The following is a 9650-nucleotide window of genomic DNA, read 5'->3' as shown; positions in this document are numbered from 1 at the left end:
TTAAAGTAGTCACTCATATCATTTGCAAATGAGTTTTATCAATTCCTTCTACAATGTATACCTCATTTCTTTTTCCTTATAGCATTAGCTGGTTTTATATTAAAGAGTAGTATTGAGTGAACATCCTTGCCTTGTTCCTGATCTTAAAGGGAAATGCATTTAAAAATTCTCTATTGGCCAGGTTTGGTGGCCAATATTTTATTAGAATTTTTGCATCTATATTCCTAAGTCCAGTGGGTCTATAACTTTATTGTTTAGTATTTTCTTTATGTGGTTTTAGAATCAAGACTATTTTAGCCTCATAAAATGAGGTATAGAGCTTTTTCTCTTTTCCTATTTTCTGGAACAATTTGTATAAGATGGGAATTACAGTTCCTTGAAAGTTTGATAGAACTACAATCTGCAAAAGCATCTGGGGCTGGGCCTGAGACTTTTTATTACAATAAGATGGAGAATCTTTGATTATCATTTTAATTTTTCCGAAAATTTATTGTTATATTCAAGTTATATTCAAGCTTTCTATTTCTTTTTGCATTCATTTGACCACATTTTAATGTTTCCCGAAATTTTTGCTTTTCATCTGTGTTTTCAAGTGTATTAGCTTACGATTTGTAGCCTTTTTGTATCTATAATTTTCCTTTGTTACGCATTTTGCATTGTGTTGTTTTAAATCAGTCTCGGCAAAGGTCTATCATCATTAATTATTTTCAAAGTACCAGCTTTTTTTTTTTTTTTTTTTTGAGATGAAGTCTCGCTTGTCACCCAGGCTGGAGTGCAATCTCAGCTCACTACAACCTCTGCCTCCCAGGTTTGAGTGATTCTCCTGCCTCAGCCTCCCAAGTAGCTGGGATTACAGGTATGCGCCACCACACCTGGCTAATTTTGTATTTTTGTTTCTCCATGTTGGTCAGGCTGGTCTTGAACTCCTGACCTCAGGTGATCTGCCCACCTTGGCCTCCCAAAGTACTGGGATTACAGGTGTGAGCCACCGCACCCAGCTAATTTTTTTTGTATTTTTAGTAGAGACGGGGTTTCACCATGTTGGCCAGGCTGGTCTCAAAGTCCTGACCTTCAAGTGATCTGCCTGCCTTGGCCTCTGAAAGCACTGAGATTACAGGCCTGAGCCACTGCGCCTGTTTTTTTTTTCTTTTCTTTTTTTTTAGTTTGTTTTTTATTTATTTATTTTTGAGATGGAGTCTTACTCTGTCATCCAGGCTGGCGTGCAGTGGCACAATCTTGGCTCACTGCAACCTCCTCTTTCCAGGTTCAAGCAATTCTCCTGCCTCAGCCTCCTGAGTAGCTGGGACTACAGGCATGCACCACCATGCCTGGTTAATTTTTGCATTTTTAGTAGAGACGGGGTTTCATATGTTGGCCAGGCTGGTCTCGAACTCCTGGCCTCTAGTGATATGCCTGCCTTGGCCTCCCAAAGTGCTGGGATTACAGGTGTGAGCCATCACACCTGGCCTATTCTGTTAATCTTTATTGTTACTTAACAATTCTCTATCGTATCTTTTTCCTTCCTTATATTATTTCCTCCACGATTCAATCCTTTGGGTTTGTTCCTCTGCTTTTTTGTCAACTGTTTTTCTTTTTGAGAGTCTTCATCTCTGTCACCCAGGCTGGAATGCAGTGGCACAATCTCAGCTCACTGCAACCCGCGCCTCTTGGATTCAGGCGCTTCTCCTGACTCAGCCTCCTGAGTAGCTGGGTTTATAGGCACATGCCACCATTCTAGGCTAATTTTTGTATTTTTAGTACAGACAGGGTTGCACCATGTTGGCCAGGCTGGTCTTGAACTCCTTGCCTCAAGTGATCTGTCCGCCTCGGCCTCCCAAAGTGCTGGGATTATAGGCAGAAGCCACTGCGCCCAACCTATTTTCTTAGCTATTAGGATAGCTATCTTAGCTTTCTTTGGGCTTTTAGTATGCTATATCCTTTCATTTTCTTTCTTTTTCTTTTCTTTTTTTTTTTTTGTTTTTGAGACAGTCTTGCTCTGTCGGCCAGGTTGGAGTGCAGTGGCCTGATCTCGGCTCACTGCAAACTCCGCCTCCCAGGTTCACACCATTCTCCTGTCTCAGCCTCCTGAGCAGCTGGGACTACAGGCATCCGCCACCACATCCGGCTAACTTTTTGTATTTTTAGTAGAGACGGGGTTTCACTGTGTTAGCCAGGATGGTCTCGATCTCCTGACCTCGTGATCTGCCTGCCTCAGCCTCCCAAAGTGTTGGGATTACAGGCATGAGCCACCGCGCCCAGCCCATCCTTTCATTTTCAATATTTCTCAATCTTTGTGTGTGTATATTGCTGTTGGACTAAATTCAGTGAGGGTCTCTGTGTTTCAAATATTTTTATAATTACTACTGGGACATCTCATTCCATATTCTCCATTTACACTTTTTTTTTAAATTTTTATTTTTTTGAGACAGGGTCTTGCTCTTGTCACCCAGGCTGGAGTGCAATGGCACGATCCCAGCTCACTCCAGCTTCAACCTCCTGGGCTCAAGTGATTCTCCCACCTCAGCCTCCCAAGTAGCCAGGGCCATAGGGGTGCACCACCACACCTGTATTTTATGTAGAGATGTATTTTATGTAGAGATGGGGTTTTGCCATGTTGCCCAAGCTGGTCTCAAACTCTTGAGCTCAAGTGATGTTCCTGCCTCGGCCTCCCAAAGTGCTGGGATTACATGCATGAGCCACCACGCCGGGCTGTTTTGTTTTTGTCTACCATCATACTCACACCTAACATTTTTGGGGGTCCTTTTTATAATCTCTAGTTCCTGTTTTATATTTTAATCTTTTTTTTTTGAGACAGCATCTCGCTCCGTTGCCCAGGCTGGAGCGTAGTGGCGTGATCTCGGCTCACTGCAACCTCTGCCTCCTGGGTTCAAGCGATTCTTCTGCCTCAGCCTCCCAAGTAGCTGGGACTGCAGGCGTCTGCCACCACACCTGGCTAATTTTTTGTATTTTTCGTAGAGACGGGGTTTCATTGTGTTAGCCAGGATGGTGTCATCTCCTGACCTCATGCTCTGCCCACCTTGGCCTCCCAAAGTGCTAGGATTACAGGCGTAAGCCACCACGCCCAGTCCTATATTCTAATAGTTTTTATTTATTATGTTTATTTAAAATTTTTCATCTGTTTCAATACTTCTGCTTCAGATATTATACGTTACCCAGTGTAGGAGCCCGCCTCCAATATAGCCCCTGATGATTCCTGCCTCATGGTATTCATGCCCTGTAGAGTCCCCTTCCCATGTTGTGCTAGGGTTGGTCTATGTGACCAATAAAATACAGTAGAAGTGATGGTCTGTCTTTTCTGAGGTTATGATAGACATTGTGGCTTCTGTCTTGGTCACGGTCTCACCTGCTCGTTAGGATGACATGTTGTAAGGAGCCCATGGAGATGCTCAGGTGGTGACAAACTCAAGCCTCTTGCCAATGACCCTGTGAGTGGGCCATGTTGGAAGTGGGTCTGTCAGCCAAGTGAAACCTTCAGCCGACTGCAGTCCTGGCTGCCAACTTGAGTAAAACGTCAGGAGAGACCGTGAGTCAAAACCACCCAGCTAGGCTGCTTCCAGATTCCTGACCCTCAGCCACTGTGATAGTTTTGTTGTTGTTGTTTTTTTTTTTTGGAGACGGAGTCTCACTCTGTCGCCTAGGCTAGAGTGCAGGGTCACGATCTTGGTTCACTGCAACCTCCGCCTCCCGGGCTCAAGCAATTCTCTTGCCTCAGCTTCCCAAGTAGCTGGGACTACAGGTGCGCCACCATGCCCAGCTAATTTTTTGTATTTTTAGTAGAGATGGGTTTTTACCATGTTGGCCATGCTGGTCTCAAACTCCTGACCTCAGGATATCTGCCTGCCTCGGCCTCTCAAAGTGCTGGGATTATAGGCGTGAGCCACCGCACCCACCCCAGAAACTGTGATGTTTTAAGTGGCTAAGTTTGGGGTAATTTATTATCCAGCACTGGAGAATGTCCAGTTTATTTTTCTTTGGTGGAAGTCATACTGCCCTGGTGTCTGGTTATTTTGGCGGTGAACTTACACACCCCTGAAATTATCTGCTCTCTTGGCTGATAGAACATACTGAGGAAAGGCTGAAGGCCTGACTCGAGTCAGCTCAATGACCTGGAGCTCCAGGGGTAAAAGGATGTGTGGGAGAGGAGCCAGAGGCTGAACAGCCACAGGCACCACAGAAGCACAGTTATCCCTCTCACTTGCTCTTTGGACACCTGACAATCCCCCTAGCGTGGGGTTCATCTTTAAACCGTCGGGGAAAAACCGCTTTAAGAGGTGGCAGTCTTGGCTGGGTGCGGTGGCTCACGCCTGTAATCCCAGCACTTTGGGAGGCCAAGCCGGGTGGATCACCTGAGGTCAGGAGTTCAAGACCAGCCTGACCAACAAGGTGAAACCCTGTCTCTACTAAAATACAAAAATTAACCAGGCGTGGTAGCAGGCGCCTGTAGTCCCAGCTACTTAGGAGGCTGAGACAAGAGAATTCCTTGAACCCAGGAGGTGGAGGTTGCGGTGAGCCGAGATTGCGCCACTACACGCCAGCCTGGGTAACAGAGCAAGACTCTGTCTCAAAAAAAAAAAAAAAAAGAGAGATGGCAGTCTCCTTAGGTGTAATCCACCAGCCTGGGTGTCTGGAGTGGGAGAGGTGGAGGACTGATTTCCTCTGGCTGCCTATTTCTTTCCCCTGCAGGGCCCTTGCTGCCCTGATCCTAGTTCCCCAGACATGTGTACCAGTGGTTTGGATGACTAATCCAATGAAGGGGGCAAACAGGGACCTCCCCAAGGCAATCTAGGGGAGAGGTGAGAGCCAGAACGTAAATCTCTTTTTCCCTAACCTATCCTCTGTTTACTGCCTCTGGCCATCCGCCCGTCAAACACACACCAGTGAAAGACAGTCTTCCATTTCCCCATGGGTCTCTCATTGCTATGTTGCAATTTCTGGAACCCATGTTTCCCTCTCTAGTTTCTCCAGAGTTGGTTTCGGGCAAAGGAATCAGTAGCTTGTGGTGTCTGCCATCTTTGCAGGAACCAGAAACCCCAAGTATCCTAGAGGAATATTAGAGGTTTCTGCCTTTCAGGGTATCTGAGCCTCCTATTCACAGAAAGGACTCTTCTGTCCCTCAGAGGTCCCAAACTACCATCCACAGAATTGGCTTGTCTGGTCCTTCAAACACCTGAGCTCATTAATCACAGAATGCATCCCAGAGGGTATGAGCTGTTTACTGACAAGAGAGACATTTCAGGACCTCAGAAGGCCAGACACTCCCATAGGTTGATTGGCCCTTTGGGAAGTCTGAGCCCATTTCCACAAAATGCACTCGTAAGACCCACACACAGTGCTTGAGCCCCCTAGACACAGAATAGTCTTGTCCTGCTCTTCAAGGGACTGGGCTCTCATCTGAGGAAGAGTCAGCTTCCCCCCAATACTGGGGGTGACGGGAGCCTTTTAAGGGTCATCCCCAGGTTTGTATGGCATTCTTGGGGCAAACAGCAGAGGGAATGACTGCCCTGATGCCTCCTCATCTTTGGCAGCATTGCCTAGTGCAACAGCTCAGGCCAGAGCCCAGCCCAGTTTACAGCCATACCATCTGGAACATGCCAGATCTTGTCTGACCTCTGAAGCTAAGCAGGGTCAAGCCTGGTTAGTACTTGGGAGAAGCTGGTGTGGCTAGACCGTGACCTGAGAAGTCCAGTTATTTCACCCATCCTTTGTGGATGACAGCACCTGGCCTGTGAAAGAATCCCATCCTCTGAGCATGTCAGTGGGAAAAAGGACCTTTTTTTGATCATTATCCTCCAAATAATGAAGTGAATTCTATTATGGCCTGCGTTTTATCAGTGTTTGATGTTTGTCCATTGTGAGATGGAGAAGGTAAATAAGTGGTTTCTATTGCTGAAATGGTTAAGACAGGTGCTGTGAGCTGGAATCCCAGTTTAGGGCCCCTAGGCATGGGCTAGGCCACAGTCCTTCAAACTGGCTCCAAAGCAAGTGACAAGAATAGGAGCGCTAGATCCTTTTGTAATTCAACAATGTGATGATTGGGCTTTCATGCTCATGTGTGACACGTGCCTCCCTCAAACCTTGTTAACATCTGCATGGTACCTGTCTGAAGTGGAAAACAAAAAGGAGGCTGAGGCCCCTGCCCAGGGCTGCCAGCATTGGTGCATAAACCTCACAGAGAGGTCAAGATCTTAGAAATGGTGACATGTGGAATGCCAGGGGTGGCGGTCCAACGTTTCTAAGTAGCCCATACTTCCCTATCTCAGTAAATAATCTTGTCCTTTTTTGAGCCAGGAACTCTCTTATCTCTCATCCAGGGCGCTGTCCTGAAAACATATATTCACAGCCATAATACAGACACTTACAGGCACATGGACGTACCAAAAAAACAGACTCAGGCCTTCCTCAAGCAGTGCCCCACCTGGGCTCACCTTCAGGAACCGATTCTCAGCATCCACTCTCCCCATCACAAGGGGGAAGCTGGAGCCTCTCTCCACCAAGTGAATTATTTTCCCTCCATCAGGTAAAGGGCCCCTGAGGACTCCCATCTACAGCAAAACCCAGGGAGGAGGCAGAGAAACACACAAACCACAGTGACCTTCATGTGTGCAAAGTATAGTTGTTAAAAACAAAACAACAGAAACAGAATAAAGAGGCGTGGCCTCTGTGGGGCAGTGCCTAAGCAGAGCCCCACATACTTAGACCTGGGGAGAAAGGGATCTATGCTCCAACAGGTCTAGGGCTGGCAGGCAGGGAGGGAGGTGGGGTCTCATGTGTTGGCCCTCATGGCAAAGAATGGAGATGTAGTGGAGCTAACGGAGGGCTGGAGAAAGCCTGATCAAGATGTGGCTGTGGCCTCAGCCCCCTCCTCCGAGTCCCACACCTCTGACTGCAGGTAATCAGCAAAGAGAGCCCTGGCCCGGCGCAGGACGCGCCCCAGGTGGTGTTTTCGCACGAGGCGGTCAAAGTGCATGGCCAGCTCGTTATAATCCAGCCCATTGCGCATGATGTGGTCGCGGTGCTCCAGCAGGATGGCCAGGCAGAGGAACAGCATGAATGGGTTCCCCCGGCCAAACTCCTGGGGTGGGGGCAGGCCCATTGGTGGTACAGGTGGCAGGGACTTTCCAGGGTCTTTGGGGGAGCCTACCTCTCGCATCAAGGGGGATCCTACAGCCATATCACCAGTGGGAGAGGGCTCCTGGGTGGATGGTGGAGATGAGGAAGATGGGGAATCAGGGTGGGAAAAGGAGGAGAGCAGTGGGTCTGAGGAGTTCAATAAAGGCTCGGAGAGGGACTTGGAGCTGATAAGGGCAGCTGGGTGGGGCAGCTGGACCAGAGGGTCCCTCCTGGAGCCCATGTTATCCCTGAGTTGCTGGAGGCCATCCAAGCTGGCCTGTCTCAGGAGACGCCCCCCACCACCAGGCCCCTGACTGGCTGTGGCCAGGTGGTCAACAGCATCTTCAAAGGTACTACCTCCTCCACCAGCAGGCCTCAGCATGTGCCTCTGTCGCACGGGCCACCCCCTGTGGCCACCAAAACCAGTGTCTGCCACTTGGCTGGGGGGTCCAACCAGCTCTACCTCATGTTCAGGAGGATCAGGGGGCAGCGAACTCCAGGTGACCTCAAGCATGCGGAGGGCGTCATCAAAGGCAAACTCACGCTTGAGCTCCAGCAGCAGCCAGCGGTAACAGAAGAAGAGGTCATCAGCGCCTGCCTCTTGCAGGTATTGGTAAAAGTCAGGGTCAGCGTGTCGCAGCAACAGCTTCAAGTGTGCAAACTTGGTGGCCATGGCGCGGCCGTCAGGGTGGAAGTTGGCGGCCAGGCGTTTCATGATGCCACAAAAGCAAACAAAGGCATGGCCCTCATGGTCCATGACGGCAAGGATGGGTGAGGCAAGGTCACTCATGCCCTGGCAGTAGGACACCTGTGGGTGGGTAACGGCATAGGTGGTGAGCAGGTCGTGCAGCGCCCGTAGATGTGGGCCATCCTCAGGCCCCGCATAGTAAGGGTGGGCCCGGTCAGTGCGCAGTACATCCTTGAGGACTGTGCTGCGGATGAACTCCAGATCCTCAGGGCTCGCTCGCTGGGCCCACTCGCTCTTGAGCTGCTCATACTCGCGGCTCTTGCGTTTCATGTAGTCCATCCGCTCTCGGCCTGTCAGTCCATCTGGATACACGTTCAGCAGGTACCGCCACACCACCTGGCCAGGGGTGAAAGGGATGAGGCTGGAATTCTCCAGATGAGCCACACCCCAGTGTCTATCAGTCGCCACCCACCCACCCTCCTTGGGCCTCTGTCTTCCTTCTGATAAGTCTGCTAGGCCTCCGACTGCTCACCCCGCCCTAAAGAGAGCTTCGTGCCCTGGAACATCTCCACCCTCGCCCACAGCAGTGTGGCTGACTGCATGTGTCTCAGGAGCTGTTAATGAGTGCAGCAGTGATGGACCCAACAGATGACTGAGGATGCTCACCTTTCGCAGCGAGGGCTCCACACCGCCATGATAGATCCGCAGGCGCAATTCCTCGGGTCGGGAGAGTTGGCCCTCGTGGTTCAGGTACGTGTGAAACTCAGCATCGCTCAGGGGTGGCTTGAAGGGCTTGACATCTTCCCCGTACGACCAGCTCAGCACTTGTTGGACCTTAGACAAGGTACGGCCCACCTATGAGAAGGAAGGAGGGATCAACTGCGTGGAGTAAGGGCAGATGCCAGCCAGCATGCTGAAAACCAGGGTGACAGGTAGGCTCTGCCCTCCAACCACAGCTGGGTCCCCAGGGTCCCTGAAAACACCTGAGTGAGGATGGACTGTGTAAAGGGCAGGGCAGCAGTCGTCAGTGATGACCGTTTCTCAGCCAGCAACACGTCGGAGCCAATGACATCTTTGGGGCTGATAATGTCCCAGTCTTCCAGCAATGGGCCTGGGCAAACAGAACAAAGTGCTATGAGAATGGGGATGATAACCCAGACCTCAGGGCCAGCTTCCTCTCCTTCTACTGAAGCTGGGCTACCTGCAGGGGAACAAACGACTCCCAGTCCCTCTTCCTGTATCATCCAAATCATGTGAAAAACAAAATCAAACCATGCACAATTCTTTTGTAGTAGATGTCTCAGGAAATGGCTGGGCAGCCTCTAATATTTTAATGATATAAAGTAGTATTTATTGAGCAGTTACTATGTGCCAAGCACTAGGACAAATGCTCAACAGCAATGTAGGGAATAATAATACTAGCTAATGCTATCATAGTGCTGTGTGCCAGGAACTATTCTGAATTCTTTGCAAATACTGATTCATGCAATAGTCACTTCAGTCCTATCGGTTGAGTACTACATTACCGTGACTCTCTTTGAGGAAACAGGCACAGTCACAATAAGGTACTTGCCCAAGGCCCCTTAGCTAGTGAGTGAAAGAGTGGAAATTTGAAGGCCAGGCCCAAAGCTCAAGAGCCCAAACTCCTACTCTCATATTCTTGCCAGTCCTCCTCCCACAAACAGTGCACACTAATATTACCATTCTCATTTTACAGATGATGACAAAAAGGTTTGGAACAAATAGTAAGTGACCAAGATTCTACAACCAGGAAATAGTAGGGCTGGGATCTGAATTTCATTCACCCTAGTCCAGAGCCCAGACATACTTT

The 9650-nt window shown here is 49.2% G+C and overlaps 1 protein-coding gene and 1 non-coding gene across 2 annotated transcripts; one reads left to right on the top strand and one right to left on the bottom strand.

Moving 5' to 3' along the window:
• Positions 1-5218: 5218 nt before the first annotated feature.
• On the bottom strand, positions 5219-9592 carry TBC1D25 (TBC1 domain family member 25). Its single transcript, XM_023199740.2, has 3 exons — positions 8803-9592; positions 8486-8674; positions 5219-8215 (listed from the first exon to the last, which is right to left on the bottom strand). Exons 1-3 carry the CDS (start codon positions 9070-9072, stop codon positions 6854-6856), a joined length of 1821 nt encoding a protein of 606 aa, XP_023055508.1. The 5' UTR covers positions 9073-9592; the 3' UTR covers positions 5219-6853.
• Positions 6026-6127, top strand: LOC111532679. The gene has a single exon (XR_002728601.1). It is a non-coding gene; the product is annotated as a small nucleolar RNA U13 (small nucleolar RNA).
• Positions 9593-9650: the final 58 nt, after the last annotated feature.

Source organism: Piliocolobus tephrosceles, unplaced genomic scaffold (genome assembly GCF_002776525.5).
Source record: "Piliocolobus tephrosceles isolate RC106 unplaced genomic scaffold, ASM277652v3 unscaffolded_7708, whole genome shotgun sequence".
Taxonomy (NCBI): Eukaryota; Metazoa; Chordata; class Mammalia; order Primates; family Cercopithecidae; genus Piliocolobus; species Piliocolobus tephrosceles.
This window is presented reverse-complemented; position numbering and strand designations above follow the sequence as displayed.

What these genes read in the sequence shown, in the direction of transcription:
- TBC1D25 (XM_023199740.2), bottom strand. Translation starts at nt 9,072, where the DNA reads ATGATTTGGATGATACAGGAAGAGGGACTGGGAGTCGTTTGTTCCCCT. An exon ending in CACAGTCCATCCTCACTCAG is followed by an intron (nt 8,675 to 8,802) that starts GTGTTTTCAGGG and finishes TCCTTCTCATAG; the next exon opens with GTGGGCCGTACCTTGTCTAA. An exon ending in TGGAGCCCTCGCTGCGAAAG is followed by an intron (nt 8,216 to 8,485) that starts GTGAGCATCCTC and finishes ACCCCTGGCCAG; the next exon opens with GTGGTGTGGCGGTACCTGCT.